The sequence below is a fragment of the Canis lupus genome, chromosome 3 (genome assembly GCF_003254725.2).
Source record: "Canis lupus dingo isolate Sandy chromosome 3, ASM325472v2, whole genome shotgun sequence".
NCBI classification, from domain to species: domain Eukaryota; kingdom Metazoa; phylum Chordata; class Mammalia; order Carnivora; family Canidae; genus Canis; species Canis lupus.
In genome coordinates, this window is record NC_064245.1 from 30,133,578 (window position 1) to 30,153,782 (window position 20,205).

The 20,205-nt window shown below is 47.7% G+C and overlaps 1 protein-coding gene across 1 annotated transcript in view; it reads right to left on the reverse strand.

Moving 5' to 3' along the window:
* Nucleotides 1-1,577: 1,577 nt before the first annotated feature.
* SV2C (synaptic vesicle glycoprotein 2C) overlaps nt 1,578-20,205 on the reverse strand; it is a 207,706-nt gene continuing 189,078 nt past the window's right edge. The window contains exons 11-13 of the mRNA XM_049108368.1: nt 17,881-18,084; nt 17,249-17,408; nt 1,578-2,380 (exon numbers count right to left, since the gene is read on the reverse strand). Of these exons, the coding sequence (XP_048964325.1) occupies nt 2,197-2,380; nt 17,249-17,408; nt 17,881-18,084 (548 nt within the window). The 3' untranslated portion in view covers nt 1,578-2,196. The remainder of the gene's footprint in view (nt 2,381-17,248; nt 17,409-17,880; nt 18,085-20,205) is intronic.

Sequence of the window (20,205 nt, forward strand, 5' to 3'; positions counted from 1 at the left end):
ATGGCTGAGGAGGACAGGCCCGCCCACACCTGCCACATGGCTGAGGGGGACAGGCCCGCCCACACCTGCCACATGGCTGAGGGGGACAGGCCCGCCCACACCTGCCACATGGCTGAGGGGGACAGGCCCGCCCACACCTGCCACATGGCTGAGGAGGAAAGGACCGCCCACACCTGCCACATAGCTGAGGGGGACTGACCCGCCCACACCTGCCACATGGCTGAGGGGGACTGACCCGCCCACACCTGCCACATAGCTGAGGAGGAAAGGACCGCCCACACCTGCCACATAGCTGAGGGGGACTGACCCGTACACACCTGCCACATAGCTGAGGGGGACAGACCCGCCCACACCTGCCACATGGCTGAGGGGGACTGACCCGCCCACACCTGCCACATAGCTGAGGGGGACCGACCTGCACACACCTGCCACACAGCTGAGAGACAAAGCCGACTGTGGGAAAATCAAGGTGGTGCGAATGATGCAAAGGAGGCAGAGGAACCGGCGTGAAGGCGGGACAAGGTTGTGCCCGCGGCTCTGCGCCCGGGCTGTCCGGATTAGCCTGGCTCGCCCCCGGGCCACCTGGGAGGAGTGGGTGGGGCGCCGGGAGGCCGAGGGAGGCCCGCCTGCAGCGGGGGCGCCGCGTGGGGGCTCAGGACGCAGGCCGGGCCCTCCACGCCGCTGCAGCCGGGCTCCAAGAAAACCGCAGCGGCTGGGCCCTGCTGCTCGGGACCTGCGTCGTTCTACTCGTTTACCGTGAGCACGGACATCTGGGCGCTCCCGGCCGACAGCCTCGCGGGCCGGGGAGTCCGGGGGACCAGGAGCTGGAGCTGACCCGGGGTCGCCAGGCGGCGGGGCAGGGGGCCGCGCATGCGCAGTCGGGGCGCTGGGCCCGCGCCGCTGCCCGAGGCCGCCGCTTGGCTCCTGCGGGCTCGGGCTCTCCCCCGGGCTGCACCGGCCTTCCCTTCCCTCCTCCCGCCGCCTTTGCGGGCGGGGTTCCTGGGGCTCGGCCCCGCGGGGGCCACCCGAGCACAGACCCGGTACTTCAAGGGCTGCTCGATTAATGGCTGTTCAGGAAGGAACGTGCCCCAGGGCCTGGCGGGCGGTCTGCAGCGGGGGGCGCCGCGGGGGGAGGGCGGGAATGTTGCGGTACCCCGGACGTCTGCGGGGCTGCTCAGCGCCTGGCCGCAGGGAGGCCCCGGAGTCGGGGTGAGCGCAGGACGCGGCCCCGCCCCCGCCGAGCTCCGCCCACCTCGCGGCCCCCCCCGGGCCCCCCGCGCGGCTCCGGGCGGGCCCCCTGCGGCCTGCAGCCCCCGAGCGCCCGGCGTGAGCGGCCGACCCTCCGAGGGGAGGGCCACGGGGGCGGGCGCGGGGCGCGCGGGGCCAAGGGCGGTCTCCGGGTTCCCGATGTCGCGGGCCGCGCGCCGCCGCCGGGACACCACGCGGCCCCTCCGCGCCGGCAGAGGTCCGGCCACGCGGTCCACCCTGACCCCCGCCGCCCCGCGCGGCCTGTCTCTCTCGTGGGCAGGGCCACCTCCGCCGTCAGGCCTCTGGGAGCCCCACCCCCCCCACCCCACCCCACCCCCGCGCCGCACCGGTGCCTCTGAAAGGTCCTGCGGTAAGGGCGAGGATTGCTGGGCGTCCTTTTCTAAGTAAAAAGGAAATATCACTCTGTTTCAAAGAAAAAAAAAAAAAAAGAAAAAAGAATCCCGTCCCGGCACAGATGCAGTAACATGCCCCCGTGGGTCAGAAGCAGGCCGCCCCCCGCGCCCCTGAGCACCCCGCAGTACCCCGAGAGCACCCCATGAGCACCCCGGAGCACCCCGCGAGCTCCCCGGAGCACCCCTGAGCAACCCACCAGCTCCCCGGAGCACCCTGAAGCACCCCGTGAGCACCCCGCGAGCTCCCCGGAGCACCCGGTGAGCACAGCCGTAGGCAGCCTGGCCCAGCAGGACGCCGCAGAGCCGCTCCTCAGACTGCGGAGCCGGAGCCCAAGCGGCCCAGGGCGGGTGAGGATGCAGGGAAAATGCCGCAATCACACCTAAGTGGGGGGCCTGGCATCTACATCTTAGTCGCAGCAAGAGTTAGTGTTCTGGTATTTTCCACCTTTTGAGATCTGAAAAAATCTGAAGCCTTGGGTCAGTCCGGAGTGTCGAGCAGGGCAGGAGACAGACGCCTGCGGGCGGCTTGCTCCCCTTACATCAGGACCTGGGTTCGTGTGTCCGGCAGGCGCAAGCCCACGAGTCCTCCACACACGAGCACAGTGGACGCCAGCAGGATGGGGATCGACTTGGTGAAGCTGACCAGGGAGCCGAATATCAAGTTCCCGAGCACGGCCGCTGCTTTGCACAGGGCGTTCAAGAAGCCGAAGCCTGTCGCCCTGCAAGGGGAAGACACAAGATGAGGTTGACCAAGTGACTGCCCAGATGCAACCTGAGCCAAAAATGCCCTGGATGTGTATCATTAAGGCGAGTAATGACGTGCTCGATAGCACATCTGGGGCCGGGACCCTGCTGTGGGCACCGTTCCTTCAGCGCGAGCGCATTTCTCATCACCTCGACTGATTCTTACCCTTCCCAGCAGTCCCAGTTCATCATGAACAGAAAGAAAAAGGAAATTTCGGGAAAACAAGTCTCTTCTCTCTTCCAGAGTTAAATTAAAATATTGGACCATGTATTTCTTTAGCCTTTGTTTCCCTCCCTTTCCTCATAGCTTAGTTAGTGTGTGAGGTTTTAAATAACTAAAGCCATGGGATTTTCAGGGAAAATTAGGGGTGACTGGCTTGCATTCCTCATCTTTCTGGTGCCACAGAGGTGGATCCCCACGCTCTCTTCACCCATGTTTTGGCCCCAGGCAAACACTGAATGCCAGGCTGAGGGCCCACAAATGAGCTCCTGGCCCTTCTTCCATCCTCCTCAGAGTTCTGCGTGGAAAATCATGTCCAGGAGAGGAGCAGATCACAGCCCTAGAGAAGATCCTGTTCACTCTGCTGGCGTTTGAATGTGGTTTGACTGTGCACTTCTAGGTAGGAAATGATTTGTATGAGAGCATCCTGACACCACTGACATCATGACACAATATGACTCTTCTCGGCCTTTATGCCAGTTCGGTTTCCTGTCTGTCACTGGACCCACCTGTGTATTAAAGGCAAATTGAATGCAGGATAATTGTTGGATGCATTTCCCCTCCCTCCAGAGGGAAGTGTATTTTATTTGCTGTAAAGTGCAGCATCAAGTACACGTCTCTTTGATCTGTAAATGTGTAAGTGTGGGCCTGCCTTCGGCCAGTCACAAGAACTACTCATCACTATCAGAGCTGTCCCTAGTGACATTTTCTACAAAGCGGAGACATTTATTGTGGTTATTATCTAACCAGCCCCTCCTTCCCACATCACAGAGAGAACGACAGCTTCTGTAGGAGCTAAGCCTGTGAATTTGTCCAGGGCCAGTGAGTTCCTGGGTCAAAACAGAGGAGGGAGCAAAACACCAACTTTCTTTTTGGCCAGGACACCGAGTAAGCAAGCCTGAGCAGTGTGGCGACATCACCAACTGTGTGGACTGTGGAAGGGGTGTAGCAGGATCTCTGACAGAAAAACAGGAACTTCTTGAGAAGATAGCAAGCTAATTTTGTACGCTTCTTCTTTTTGGTTTGTTTTTAAATAAAGAGACTGCTGATAGCAACAACCACTAGAAAGATAAGATTTAATAGGCTGAAACTATTTCCTTTTTTTTTTTTTTTTAAGATTTTATTTATTTATTCCTGAGAGACACAGAGAGAGGCAGAGACACAGGCAGAGGGAGCAGCAGGCTCCCTGCGGGGAGCCCAATGTGGGACTCAATCCGGGACTCCAGGATCATGCCCTGAGCCACCCAGGCGCCCCTGATAACTATTTTTAAATGAAATTGCTGGAGGCCACATGTCAGGTACCACAGAGGACTTAAGTACAATGACATCATGTACTGCCTCCCCCACCTCCGTGGAGATGCCATGAGGCTGAACTCCTTTTTTCTTATTTATTTATTTATTATTTTTTTTTAATTTATTTTTTATTGGTGTTCAATTTACTAACATACAGAATAACACCCAGTGTCCGTCACCCATGAACTCCTTTTTTCTTTCATTAACATTTTCTCAAGCAGTTTGAGGCTTTCAAAAAAATTGGGTGAAAAGCAAAGAGGGTTCCCATGTACTCCCTTCACTCCGCACCCCTGTTATTCACATCTTAGTATGGTACATACCTTTACAACTGATGAACCAATGTTAGTACGTTGCTATTAACTTACATCCATAGCTTATGTCACGATTCATTGTGTGTTTTGTATTTCATGGGCTTTGACCAATGGATAATGACATGTATCCATCAGAGGATCATATGGAGTAACAGTTTCAGTGCCCTAAAATCCCCTGGGCACCTCCAATTTATTCCTCCTCTTTCCCTAGTAACCTCATGCCACCACTTTTTTGCTGTCTCTAATTTTCCCTTTTCCAGAAAGTCAGAGAGCTGAAATACTAGAGTAGTAGCCTCTCAGATTGACGCCCTTCACTTTTTTAAAACCGCATTTTAGTTTCTAGAAGCAAGGGTCATAAATGACCAAATACATCTTATGGTAGTAAGATAAACTCTATCGTTCTGGGAAAACTGGCTAGTGAGTATGTTGCTGATAAGAGAAAAACATTCTTCCGTAGGAAGAAGTATCTCCACCCTGAACCTGCAGAATGACCCCAGGAGAGTTTACAGCTGGGTTGAAATAACTGTATTTTCCCAAGCTGTAACTCTGAACAAGGTATAGAATACAGGTGACTCTCTCCTCATGGTACGGACAGCTCCCGAAGGTTCCTGGACAGCACTGAAGAGACGGCACTGGGAGCATCTGGTGTCGGAAGCTTCTAAAAAACCACAAATGATCAAATCTTTCCTATCGTATGACTCTCCATTTTCATTGACAGAGCAGGGGCAGTTCTTCACATGAAAGTCTCGTATGGATATAAAGCATACAGCCTCCTTAAATTAGCACTGGCATTCGAGAAAATGTAACCGTTCTTTCCTTAGATAAGTAAATTATTTCTTCTAATACTTGCGAGACAGAGGGTATGATTTCCCATGCACTGGACACACAGCTGGGCTACAAAAACCATTCTCAAGGTATCTCGCCCTTGCTGGTTATCTGTTTATAAAGGAAATAAGCTTTCAGTTCGTTTATTTCCTTGCTTTTCCTTCAAGGAAAGCCATGGACTTCTATAGACACACAACGTACGCGTCACCTCATGCTCATAAGTCTTTGGAGGGTGGGGAGCTCAGAGAGTTTGACCAGCTGACTCCTCAACGCAGGACAAGCTACATAATTTTTTTTAAGATTTATTTATTTATTTATGATAGACAGAGAGAGAGAGAGAGTGAGAGAGAGGCAGAGACACAGGAGGAGGGAGAAGCAGGCTCCATACCGGGAGCCCGACGCGGGACTCGATCCCGGGACTCGATCCCGGGACTCCAGGATCGCGCCCTGAGCCACCCACTACACCCACTACAGAATTTTTTTTTCAGACCAAAGATGTTCCTTCTCCTAACAAGCAAGGACCACGGAGAAAGAATGAAACGATCTATTATCTTCCTATAAACTCCATCCCTTGTGCCCCTACCTCTCCAGCCAGAATCCCTTGTTTGCAATTCTTGCTACTTAAATCTTTTAAATGGAGATTCTTTCCCCAAACAGCACCCTGGTATCACAGCAGGTCCTCACGGTGGCTGTGGCCCTGCACCGTTAATCCGGGTGTCCAGGTCTGAGCCTGCTGCTGCTCTTGCGAGAGGCTTACTGTGGTGCTCAGGCTCAGCCGCCTGGGGGGGGGGGTGGCCGCCAGAGCACCCCCTCACTGCAGCTGGACTGCGGCTTCCCCAGGGCCTTCCCAATGGAGTGGGTTCCAGCTCATGGATGTCATTACTAGCTTTGATTAGAGGCTGGGAAAAGGACACTGCCGGCACCATTCCAGATAGAGAGAGCAAAGTGTCGCCCTCACCGTCAGCCTCTACCTTATTTAGTGAGGGTCAGCCTTCAGGGCAGGGTCAGCCATGGGTTTTAGGGGGCTCCTGGGAAGAAGCAAGGGATGCAGAATAATAGTAGCACTTGGGCAGCGTCCGGCACATGGTAGGCGCCTTGCCACTGTTGGCCGTTGCTTTGAACGCTGACTCAAGAATCTGTCCCACGGACTGCTGAAATCAGGGAAATGAACTAAATGCTCATTTTGAAAAGGCCTGACATGGGGTAGATCCAGATTCAGTTCATGGAATTTACCTGTTTAGGGATAAAATGTAAGCATTCTCTTTGCTTAATGTAAACTTCTGGAAAAAGCTTTTTCTGGACAACTTATCTAGCAGTCAAATCGCTGCTAGAAGTTAGAAAAGGACTCAACAAAGTGCATTTTGCAAAGCACAGACAGTCCTTAAATTAGTGATAGCATAGCTCTCTCTCATCTACAGGGGAGATGTTTCAAGACCCCCAGTGGATGCCTGAAACTAGAGGTAATACCAAACCCTGTTTTGTTTTTTCCTATACATACTTATTTGTGATAAAGCTTAATTTATGAATTAGGCACAGATTAACAATAACTAGAACAATAAAGTAGAACAATCACAACAATACACCATAATAAAAGTTAGGTGATTGTGGTCTCTCTCTCAAAATATCTTACTATACTGTGCTCACTTGCCTTTTTTTTTATTTTTATTTAAAAATTTTTTTTAAAGATTTTTTATTTATTTATTCATAGAGACAGAGAGAGAGAGAGAGGCAGAGGCACAGGCAGAGGGAGAAGCAGGCTCCATGCAGGGAGCCCGACGTGGGACTTGATCCTGGGTCTCCAGGATCACACCCCAGGCTGTAGGTGGCACTAAACCGCTGTGCCACGGGGGCTGCCCACCTTTTTTTTTTTTTTTAATTTTATTTATATATTTATTTTTTCATTTGCCTTTTTAAATTTTATTTTTTTTAAAGATTTTAAGTCATCTCTATACCCATTGTGGAGCCTGAACTCATGACCCTGAGATTAAGAGTTCCATGCTCCACCAACTGAGCCAGCCAGGCACCCTTGTACTCACTCATTCTTCCCATGATGACGTGAGATGAGGAGGTGCCTATACGAGGAGATGACATGAGGTGAGTGACGCAGGTGCTGTGACATGCTGTCAGGCTACTACTGACCTTCTGGCGCTGTGTCAGGAGGCTCAGCTGCCTCCAGACCTGAGGTGACATGAATCACCAAAACTGTATAAAGGGAAACCTCAGATAAGGGGGGGCTACTGTGCATCGTGATCTAGGGATTCATCCAAAAGCTGGCTCTTTAAAGCACAAAATGAATTTCATTTTTTTCTCATGGAAACAGCATTACAAATGATGGCAAGTTTCCCAGACTTATGTAAAAAAGCTATTTCACCACTGAATCCATCTGAGCTACTGGGCTACAGTGCTGAGAGCACTAGAAACCCACTGAATATTAATCTAAGAAGCAAAATGGTTCTTAATATAGTTCTAATCTATGCATTCTTCTATGCATGTATTCATTTAATAATCATTCATTAAGCATGATGTGCCAAGCTCTACCCTAGGCACCAGGGAGCCCAAAATGAGTAAGATAAAGTCCCCTTTTGCATTAAGACAGATGCAAAAAGATCATGAGAGTACAGCTTGCTAAGAATTTAATATATATAGCCACAGGGTCCTACAGGAGAGAAGGGGGTGGAGGGGATCTTAGGTTGGGCATGGGGGAACTGAAGAAAGGCTTGTCGAGGGGGTGGATGAGAACAGAGTTCATCTGGAAGCAGTTCAGCTCTCCAGGTGAAGGATGGGATGTGGACAAAGGTGCTCTCTGACTCTCAAAACATCCTCATATCTAAGTTATCTCCATGGTACCCTACTCAGTGTGTCTTAGACACTCCCACAAAGGCCTCTTGAGTGCCAAATGACCGCTTAACCCCAGTCCTCAAACAAGTGTCCCACTTGCTCATGCAGCTGTTTCAGTGTGGGGTCTGAAGAGCAATGTGGCTGAACTAGGGTACATGGACATGCATGACCATAGCCTCACCCAGGGCTGCTCAAGTCTGGTGCCCACTATCACCCGGGGAACTTCTATAACACAGTGGGGTGGCAATACTGATGCCCAGGGCCACACTCACAGAAATTCTGACTTTATTGCTCTGCTGGAGCCCAAGCATTGGTATTTTTTTTTTTTTTTTGAAGCCTTGTGTTAATCTAAGGTGTATCCAGGGCTGAGAACCCTGGATTCTTCCAGAGATAACTGCATTTTTAATTGATTTGAATTTACTATCACATGCCAAAGGAACTTACAAAAGCAAACATCCACTCCACCCCTCCAAAAAATGGTTTTCATTTCTGAATTCCTTTTAGTGTGCTTCTAGTCACATCCCTATTATTACAAACCACAGGATTCATACAATTTTGCTTCTGCTTCCCCCCAATCATTAATAAGACCATCCCATGTTCATGTTTTAAGACAAAATGATGAGGCATATGGCCATTATTTCTGTGACCATACCCTTGGATAATTAGGGGCTCTCCAAACAGGGGAGACATGAGGTATTGCAGTGAACACTGTCCTACGTAAGATCTCCTTCATTTGGATTGTTCATCAGGAAACACCAGGCTCTTCTGTCTGGATTCAGCCTAATTGTTAGGGCAAGACTGTGGAGTCTTTCTGTTCATTCATGACCACCCTCAGGATGGGCGCATGGACACACGGACACTTGCAGAAGGAACTAAGGAATTTCCTGACATCTTCAAAATACGTTGGAGGTAGATTTCTATCAAGGGCATCCTCAGGGGCATCAGTCAGGTCATGTGTGTTTACTGATGTCCGTCTATCATCGTGCTTTCTCAGAGGTACAATTTCATATTCGTAAGCTGGAAAAAACTGAATTCAATTGCTTTCTGATCTTCAAGGAAAGAGAAAGTTTGCTTTGTCCAAGTAAGTAGTATGTGTCCTCCTTAACTCGGGAAGATGGCATCCTATACCACTGCAAGCAGGGCTTGCCTTACATACAAGTGGAGAAGGACAACCTATGGTTTGTGAGCCAAGAGGATCCCTGGGCCCAAAGCAGCCCTCCATCCCCCTCCCATCCCCATCCCCATCCCCATCCAGGGTCTTCCTATTGCTTGTGCTGTCACTATGCAAATAGTCATGGTCAGGCAATGACGACGGAAGTCTTTGTGGCTTACCCTGTATCTGATGAAGCTAGGTAGAAGTAGGTTGAGTGCCTGGGTCAGAGTAGATAATGCTACAAAAGCAAGCACTGGGAGGCAACTTGGAGTTCATGTAAGGCCAGGATTCCTGAGCACAACTGTATATCCCAATTACCAGCTGAGCTTCCTAGGAGCCAATTCCCAGAGCTCCACCCCAGACCTGCTAGAAGAGGGGCAGGTGTGTCTGTGCTGGGAGCAGCACTGCAGAGTCACAGAGCCGGTTTGAGTCTCAGTGACCCAGGGCAAGTTACTTTCCCTCTCTGTGCCTCGTTTTCCTCTCTAGAAAACAGAGTAAGGCTCCTTACTCTTGTAGGCTTGGAGTGACGATTAGATATTGTCACTGAGGTGACCTAAATCCTCGGCACAGAGCCTGACTCACCTCTGTTTTTTAAAAAAGATTTTATTTATTTATTTATTCACGAGACAGAGAGAGGCAGAGACACAGGCAGAGGGAGAAGTAGGCTTACTGCAGGGAGCCCGATGCAGGACTCGATCTCAGGACCCTGGGATCCCGACCTGAACCGAAGGCAGATGCTTGACTGCTGAGCCACCCAGGCATCCCTCACCACCATTTTTCAAATGAGAAAACCAAGGTCCAGAAAGGCTAGGTCCAGGTTACTTAGGTCAGTCCTTTAGGACTGACCTAAGTAACCTGCTTTTTTTCTGGCAGTGCCAGGTCTCCTCCCAACTACTGATGGAGAGAGGCGATGAAGGAGGAGGAGGGTTTTCAGTAGGCAGTGCTCTGTGGCCAAGGGTTGCTGGCAGCTGATGCACTGGGAGGTCACAGGCTCTGGATGGCTCAAGTGGAAAGGGGTGCAGAGGGAGCCAGAGAGGAGGGGAGAGGAATGCCCCCCACTCACAACAGGCCTAACCAGCTTACCTAGATGGCAGAGGGAGGGTGTGGTGCTAGATCCCACACGAGAAGGAAAACTATAGCCCAGAACTAGCTCAATTTAAAAAATTAAATCTTACCCTCCTCCCATTCACCTAGAGCTACATAATAAATAAGGAAAACAAAGTTCTGCCCTGAAGGAGCTCACATGGTGGGTGACAGATGCTAAACAAACACACACCTTAACATGCTATCATCATATGGTCCAAGTGGTAATTACTTTAAAAGTACTTTGGTATACGGGCGCCTGGGTGGCTCAGTTGGTTAAGTGCCTGCCTCTGGCTCAGGTCACGATTGGGGTCCTGGGATTGAACCCTGCATCAGGCTCCCTGCTCAGCAGGGAGCCTGCTTCTCCCTCTGCCTCTGCCCCCGCTCATGTGCTCTCTCTCTTGCTCACTGTCTCTTGAATAAATAAAATCTTTTTTTAAAAAGTAGAACTACTGGGGATCCCTGGGTGGCCCAGTGGTTTGGTGTCTGCCTTTGGTCCAGGGCGCGATCCTGGAATCCCAGGATCGAGTCCCGTGTCAGGCTCCCTGCATGGAGCCTGCTTCTCCCTCTGCCTGTGTCTCCGCCTCTCTCTCTCTATGTCTATCATGAATAAATAAATAAAATCTAAAAAAAAAAAAAAAAAAAGTAGAACTACCTCGATACACAAAGAAGTTGTTCTATACTCTAGACTGTAAAACATGTTAATCAGGAACCAACAGGCCAGAGATAGTTATTTAGGACTTTACACATCATTTTAGAAATCTGCATGAGAAAAGTTTGTTAATGAACAAAGAGATAGTTTTTCATTGATGATATGAACAGTTGATGTGCAGCTGATTGGAAGGAATGTTCTGCCCTTAGCTCCATGGATGAAGAAGCACCCTCCAAGCCAGCAACTTTAAACTGGTGGAATGGTATCCTTGGCTGAAACTCTAGATTCTAGAGTCCACTGGTCCTACACCCCAACACTTCAAGGTGAGTAGCCCAAATCTGATGGTCCTCCTCTCAGTGTATCATGATGTTCCCATAGCTCTTTCCAATAAGGGCCTGTTAGTATGCAAGGGGAGGGAGATGGACTTCCCTGGAGTCAAGAGCAGGCTGTCTGACTGTTTCTGTGCCCATCTGCACATTTGGTTGGATCTGCTGCCATTGTAATACGCCACCTAGGAGAGAGGCGGTGGGGGAAGGATACATGTACTTCCCAGCCCCTCATACTTCACTCCTAGCTGCCAGAGACACAAAAGGTCTGACATTGCCTGAATGGCCAAAAAGACTCGGGTCACATAAAACATAGACACATATAATATGGTGACAAGGTCTATAAAGAAAAATAAGGTAGAATGAAGGGACACAGAATGTAGATTGGTTAGAAAAGATAGTTGCATGAAAGAATACTTCATCTCAAAACCTTCAAAAAAAAATGAAGTGAGGTCTTTATATTCATAACCACAGATGGAGCATGTCCTCATTTTGTATCTCAAACAAATGAGGCATAGTTATGCTGAGTGGTCTCACTGAGGCCACACAGCTGGTCAGTAAGAGATCCAAGAATAAAGACCTTCAGGATCGAGCATGGGGAATGAATGGGGGAACTCCTCTGTGTAAACAGGAACAGTCCTCAGGGGGAGGGGCTTAGGTTGGTTAACTGGGCATATGCTTGGGTTTAGCTCTTGGAGGTAAAGGGCCATCCCACAGTGCTGGTGACAACAGCAGCTGCCCAGGATGAGCAGGGAATAAATAGCAGGTGGGAACAATCAGGGGTTTACTTTCAAATGCTTTCTGAGGTCGCCGAAAACTGTGTATGTGTAAAGGTGGAAGAAAGGAGGCGGCCAGTGGCTAGAGAAAGGCCGGAGCACATTGCTGGACGAATTACCCAGGAGATAGGTCTGCTGGCTCAGGGACAGCTTGCGTTTCATCGTTTATAAGGTGGGAGCTCCTTGCTCTGAGCTCCACGAAGCAGGGGTAAAAGTGTCCACTGAGCCATGAGGACACAGAAGTGCCAACAGCTCACGCCAAGCTCCTGTTCAGTCTCCCTTCCTGATTTCTCCCATCAGCTGGACCTCTGGATTCTCTCGTGTCTCTAGATTGAGTCCTCAGAACTCCCCTCTTCTCTACCTAGACCTCGTCCTTTGATGGCGTCATCTCACATCATGACTTTAAATTTCATCTAGACACTTAAAGGGCTCAAATTTTTACCTCCTACCTAGGCCTCTTCCCTGAACTCTGGTCTCATATGTGCAACTGCCTAATTGACATCTCCATCTGGATATATCATAGCATCTCAGACTTAACAGGAACAAAATTGAGCTCCTGATTCTTTCTCCTTAACTTTCTCCTTCCTTAATCGTCCCTACAGCAACAGCAATCCCAGGCTTTCACAGGCTCTGGTCAGAAACCCTGAAGTCATCCTGAGTATCTCCCCATGCGCCTACTCCTCATACTCACATCTGATATTTTAGCAATGCCTGTTGGTCTTCGACATATTTGTGGAATCTAACCATTCTTACCATGTCCACCGGCCACGATTGTTGCAGTGCACTCCTAATGGGTCTCCCTGATTCCACTTCAGATCATCTGTAGTATATTTTAAACAAAGAAGCCAATTCTCCTTTTAAATATACATGAGATTATGTCGCTACTCTGCCCCAAACACTCCAATGGATTTCCATGAAGATCAAAGTTACCTTTGTGTCTGCTCTGACCTACTACCTCTTACCATCCTAATACCCAGGACTTAGGAGTTTAGGATCCTAGGTCCTGAGATCATGACCTGAGCCGAAGGCAGATCCTCAACCCACTGAGCCACCCAGATGCTCTAAAAGCTTAGCTTTTTTGCAAAATAACAGAAAACTACATATCATCTGTTTTAATTTGAAGGGCTGCTAGATAGCTTCTGGATGGGGGCTGGTCTCTAGTAATAGCCAGCCATGTGAATAGAGAGTTGAAATTTTCACCTCCCCACCCCTCTCTCAACTTCTAGGGAGAGGAGAGATGCTGGAGATAAAATTCAGTTATCATTAATGAAGGCTTCAATCAAGCCAATATAATGAAACTTCCATAAATCTGGAGAGCTTCCAGACCAATGAATACATTCACACATTAGGAGGGGGGTGGTATGCCCTAACTGACTCCATGGAAACGGAGGCTCATGCACTTGGGAGTCCTCTGCACCTTAACCTATATACTTCTTTATCTAGTCACTTATCAAACCTGCTCGGAGTTGTGGAAATTCACAAATTTGTAGTTGGCTGGGCAGAAGTGTGAGTTCTAGGAACCTGGATAGGTGGCTGGACACCCTCTTTGCAGCTCGCATATGAAATAGGGGTGGTTTTGTGGGGCTGAGCCCTTTAACTTGTCGGATTTGATACCAACTCCACGTGGTGTGAGAATTGGAGAATTGATCAGTGTTGGAAAAGATACCATACACTTGGTGTGAGAGAGTATTAAAGAACATACTAAAAACGTTTCCCTAAGCTTCTATTCCAAAAAATGGATTCCCTTACATCTCCACAAACAAATTGCATCTTATAAGGACTCTGCAAAAATGTGTGTTTGTGAGGGTCCTTCTACTGCCTTCTATGTCTCTCAAATTATCACGTGACATTCCTGCCCATGATCTTTCTAACCTGGGAGAAAAGCTGAAATGTCATCAGGCAATTATGTTAGGCTTACCTTTGGTGCTGAGATTTTGAGGATAAAAGAATTACAGTGACACTTAGACCATGGAGAGGTGTGATCTAAGAAATATATGTGGTCTCTATCCAGGTTCCTAGCTCCTAAAACGTGATAGGCATGCCTCCAGTTATTTATCATGCACCCATCTCAACCTGCCTGAATTTATGTGAATGAGGTAACTTAGAGTGGGGCCCCTAGAAAGCCTCAGAAGAGGGTAGATCTTTCAGGAGCAAGTGATCAGAGGGTCGGACCTGGGAAGCAGTGGGAGGGGTGGGCTGGGTGGGCTATAAAAAGTCTTGAATGACAAGATGTTGAGCTTCCAGGGTGGCCAACGCTGGAAGTGTTGGTAAGGTAACATAGCCGGAGAAGCATGGAAGTCCTCACCCTTCCCTCATACCTCACCCGATACATCTCTTCCATCTGGCTCTTCCTCAGTTGCATCTTTTTATAAAAAAATCGGTAAATGTAAGTCAATGTTCCCTTGAGTTCTGTGAGCCAGTCAAATGATCAAACCCAAGGAAGGGGTCATGAGAACTTGTGGGAACTGAGCCCTTAACCTGTGGGATCTGATACTATCTCCAGGTAGATGGTGTCAGAATTAAGTTAGATTGTAGGACATCCCGTTGGTGTTTGCTGTGAATCATAGAAAATTAAGAAAACTCCCCAGATCATGGTAGCCAGAAGTAAAATATTGAGTGCAGAGGGGGAAAAATAGGGCTTTCCATTACAAAGAGAGCTTGTGGTTGTCATTTTATTTCATTTTTTTTTTAGGCACAGAAAAGTGCTATTCCATAAATATGTATAATTTTAGTTTGGAATTTTCCTGCCTCTCTATGAAATGATTTAGGGTAGCTTATAAAAACCCCAAAACTAATAAGGTAGGAATAAAGGAGGGAAAATCAGAATGAGAAGGAACAAAGCAAATAACTGGACCATGCAGATTTAGCAGAGACAGTCCTCTTCCTCGCATAACAGAGAATGAAATGTGAAGAATTACCAATTTTTATCACATAAAATGAAGAGACAGAGCAACTTCTCAGAAAGGGGTGCTAGAGCTCCCTGCATGTTGGAGAGCAGACTCTGCACAGAAGGAAGGGTGCACTGTAATGAGTGTAATGAGTATCTAATGACATCTGTCTAAGGAGGAGAATGTCCACACACAAGGGTGTGACTGTGGTAAAAATACAGGTTGTGGCCATCCACAAGGCTGCCCCAGCTGCTGTGTCCTGAAAGGCACCCCCATGTTCTGCTGCTCCCATGACTGAACATGTACCGCAGGCTGGCTCCCAGGACAGACAGGACGTGTCTGAAGCCGACACTGTCGCCACTCCCCCCCCCCCCCCCCCCCCCCCCCCCGTCCCCCCCTACCCCCAACGGCCTTCTTGCCAAGCTTCCTGAGGCTGCGGAGGTCGGAGGTCAGGGCAGTGCACTCTCCTTCCTCACTGCTTCCCTTGGGCTCAGGCTTCACTGCAGCTCTTCCAGACTTCACTGCCCGCCCCACTTGCTCTTGCACAGCCCTATCTCCTATGAAAATCTGCACATGCATAGTTCTCTGCTTCAAAGACAACCACAAGTAGCAAACACAAGTAGCAATTTCTGTTCTTTACCATCAAATTTAGTAAAATTCCAACAATAGAATCACAGCAGGTCCATGTTTCTCACCTGAGGAACTTCCCAAGTTGTTTTTTTAAGTTAGATTTTGCCATAGAAGAATACTCATCCTTCCATCCCTTATGGTAGAGGGATGAGCAGCTGATTCATCTAAAATAGTATCAAACCCTTACACGTATAACAAAAAGGTATCCATCCAGCTATGCCATAGCCTTGCTTTAACATTAAGGGGTTTATTTTAAATGTATAATTTAATCTACATCTGGGCCCTGTTTGCAGGAAGGGGGCTTGATAAAACAATGCCCACTGGATACTGCAGAGTCTTAATCTTTTCTTTGTTTTTTTTTGTTTCTTTGTTTCTTTTTTTTTTCTGGCAGCACCCTTATCCTAAGACCTGTAGCATCTACACCAGAAACTCACTCATAATAGAGAACTAATGTTTATTGAATGAATGAAGGAGATGCTGTATGTGGAATATATGGTTCCTTTTGGAACCTTAACATTCAATAGGAGGTTGCTGAAAGTCTAGTAGAACACGTGATAAGCAGACATACACAAGAGTTTGCAATTTGCTACAGGAGAAGGTTATATAGTTCCCATAATGTTCCTATAAGCTCAGTAATAGATGTTGTTGAAAATTATTATCCCATATGTCTCTGCATAGTCCTAGAAAAATCCCTCCTCTGTTTCAAAGTTCAGAAAATACTGGCCCCATCCTCCAGCAGAGAGAACTTCCATGGTGACAAAGCGTATGTGAAAAAAAGAAGGCAAAGGCCATTTGTCTTTGCTCATGTCAAATGGAAAAACAGGGCTTCTATTCTTTTAATTATTCAGCTACTCCAGCTCTACCCAAAAACTGTCTTTTAGCCCTTTCTCTGATATAAGATGGAAAGTTTTTTTGTTTCCACTTTGGGACCAATGCAGAATTTTCTTCTTCTTCTTTTTTTTAAGATTTCATTTATTTAGTTTGAGAAAGGGAGAGAAAATTAGTTGGGGGTAGGGGCAAGGATGGGGAGAAGCAGATTCCCCACTGTACAGGGAGCCAGACTCGGGGCTTAATCCCAGGACCCCTGGATCATAATCCGAACTAAAAGCACACACTTAGGGATCCCCGGGTGGCTCAGCAGTTTAGCACCTGCCTGCGGCCCAGGGCGTGATCATGGAGACCCGGGATCGAGTCCCACGTCGGGCTCCCTGCATGGAGCCTGCTTCTCCCTCTGCCTGTGTCTCTGCCTCTGTGTGTGCGTGTATCTCATGAATGAATAAATAAATAATCTTTAAAAAAAATAAATAAAAGCAGACACTTAACCAACTAAGCCACCCAGGTGCCCCCAGAATTTCCTTCTAATAGCAATCTTTGCTATTGTTGTTGTACCTGGAAATGTGTTGGGTTTTCCTCCAACAGACCAGGAAGGTCAAGAGATATGGTACTTCTCTGTGGTTGCTTAATACAGAGCTTGTGCAGACACTTGCAAAGGAAGGTAAGAGCCCTCGGAGGACTGATTAGCAGCTCAAAATGTGGTCCAAGAGAGGCTCTTATGTCCTACATCTCATGACTTCAATAGGTTGCTCATGTTGTTATCCAACAAACCAAGTCATGAACACAATAAAATTCCTTCACAAGTTCCGCTGCCTTATTACTTATTCCTGCTAGCAACTATCTGCCCTGACACTTCCTTTTTAAAAGGTATGAGTGAAAACTACAACCTCATAACCCAGGTATTTTTTTAGATTTTCACTTTCTTTGGGAATGACAGCTTGGCTTATTTTTCTGAGTTTTCAGTGGTCGCATGAAGCTTAGAGTGCCTCTTCCCAGAGGCCCACTTCTACATACCTCCGGTCTGTGGGGTACAGCTCCACAGTGACCACATCAAGAGAGTTCCAGGCCGAGATAGTCAATCCGTTATACAGACACAGCACGCCTACCATCATGGATTCACTGCTGCCTAGCCACAGGAAGAAGCAGCTGATCCCCGAAAGCACCATGGAGCCACCTGCCAATGAAAGAGACAAAAGGCTGCAATGTTTCCCATCGTCTTAGTAGAGAATGATCCTTGGGTCTTTGACATCTCTCAGCAAAACTGAATCCCAAGGGGAAGCTGTGGCCTGGACTCCAAAAGCTCAGGTACAGGTCGGCTCACCTGTATAAAGGCTTGCCTCTCCGACTGCCTTCTAAACACAGCAAGCATGAAATGCATATCACCAATTACTCAGCTACTTAAGTGGAAAAATATACATTAGTCACACATAATTAGTTCTTCAGTCTGTTAACTCATGGAAGCTGCTCAACGAAATGTAATTAGACATAATTTTCATTAAAACTTAGCCCTAATGAAAGGTCTTAAGGGATTTCTCCTCATCTCTGCGGGATGCAAATCCCTGAAGGCGTAGGGGGTACAGTGGGAACCAGGCTCCCCGTAGATCGCAAGGGCAGCTCTTTTATTTTACATGAAACCAAGTACATACCTAGCATCGTTAAGCGCCCAATTCTGTCCATCAGCAGAGCAGACACAATATTCCCTGGCAACACTGCCAATGTCCCCAGGAAGTTGACAAAATAAATCCAATAGGCACTATAGTCATCATCAAAGGTAATCTGGCATCCCGTCTTGTTGTGATAAAATGAGCAGTTTTGAAATTCGCTATCAATGAATTTATATGGCTCAAAATCTGTGGACACAAAGACCATTCATCAAGCTCGTTATGGTTGTGCACCAGTATAAGAAAGCTTGTCAAGAATTCAGGAAAGAATCACGGTGTTGTAAGCTCCTTGAGGACTTCAGGGCCTGGCCCAAGCACCGGGGCTAGTCTAGAACCTCACATTACACAGTAGCTGAATGAAGGATACCTTTGTTGAATAAAGGAATAAAGAGTCCAGTTATCTTCTGATTTCTTATGTTTGGCCAGTGCTAATTATATTACTTGCTTAGTCCTTTGTAATGTTACTTTGTTCTAATTATCATGTTACATAAGTACTATCATTAGAGTACTACTAGCTTCCAAACTAGGATTACAAAAACAGTATGTTTCAAAATGCGCGTGAATCAATCTCATCATTGCTATTTTATGGGACTCTGAGGCAAAGAGAAGCAACAGGACTTTGTTGGGCCCTTGAAGCTGAATGCAGAAGTTGAGGTCAAAGCAGAAGAACTCACAAAGGAGTAAGATTTGCCCTTATTAGAAGGTCATTAGCATATGCTGCTGATTTTTTTTTTTTTTTTTGACTTGAACTTGGATGTATCCAAGGAGGGGTTGCAGATGAATGGTGGGTTCTGCTAACAGGCAGTGGGAATCAAAACTGTTATTGTCCATGCTGATCAAGATCTACCTAAAAAGCTGGTCTTCTGAGGCAGAATGAGTTAGAAGAAAGTGACAGCACTGTTTAAAAACACCTGAAGACACCTAATGCCACTGTCATTTGGAGCTGGGGAGAGCTGCTTCCTATCTGAGCACCAGGAAGGCAGGGCTGGTAACAAGGCAGCGCTATACTCCTGCCAGTGCCGGGCTGTTATTTTGGACTCAGGGCAGACACACCAGAGGGTAGAGGTGGGAAAGCATGGGCTCTGCAATCAGATCAAACTGATGTTAGCTCAAATGTTAGCTGTTACCAGGTCTAAGAACATGGCCAAATTACTTAATTTTTTCAAGCCTCCACTATTATCTCACCAAATGAGATAATGAATGTCTAAAGACAGAGAGTAGGAACCAGCAGACAGTAGATGCTCAATCAGTTGTCCCCTCCTCCCATCCCCAATCCTCTTTTCCCCTGGAAAGTTTTCCAAACTCCATCACATGGATTGGACTAAAAAACTGTCTCAGTAAGTATAGCCGTATGTTATCCATCTCTGTTCACTGCAGTTCAGGCATGATCACTTAAGTGGACATCAAATTTTGAAACCAAGATCATAAAAAAAAAACAAAAAAAACCCAAAATAAACTACAGGGTAATTTTTTTCTTCAAAAATGACTCAAAGGAGGGGCACTGGGTGGCTCAGTGACTTAAGTATCTGCCTTTGATAGATACAAGATCACGCTCCTTGTTTGGCGGGGAGTCCATTTCTCCCTCTCCCTCTGCCGCTCCACCCATCTGTGTGCTCTCTCTCTCTCAGATAAATAAAATCTTTAAAAAAAATTACTCAAAGGATTTTTTCTTCTTTTTTTTTTAGAGAGAGAGAGAAAGTGTGCACACATGTGAGCAGGGTGGGTGGGGGTGGAGCAGAAGGAGAGAAAGAGAATCTTAAGCAGGCTCCATGCTCAGTGTGGAGTCTGACACCAGGCTTGATCTCAAGACCCTGGGATCATGATCTGAGCCAATATCAAGAGCCAGACACTCAACCGAGTGAGCCACTTAGGCGCTCCAAGGATTTTGTGTTTAACTTGGAACTTCAACAAGTCCTATTTGCATTAAATTTAACAGAGACAAATAATAAAAGCTTAACTATGATCCAATCTGATTAAGGAAACCCATTCCTTTTTTAAAAAATTTTTGTTTAAGATTTATTTATTTATTTATTTATTTATTTAGACATAGAGAGAGAGAGAGAGAGGCAGAGACACCGGAGGAGGGAGAAGCAGGCTCCATGCTGGGAGCCCGACGTGGGACTTGATCCCAGGACTCCAGGATTGCGCCCTGGGCCAAAGGCAGGCGCTAAACCGCTGAGCCACCCGGGATCCCCGGAAATCCATTCCTTTAATTTCCACTGTCCCCCTAAGCCTCTGCCTCCACTATCACAGGGGTATCTCATTTCCGCCAAGAACTGGGCCATTTGAAGAGGCCCCAGACAGGGCTAA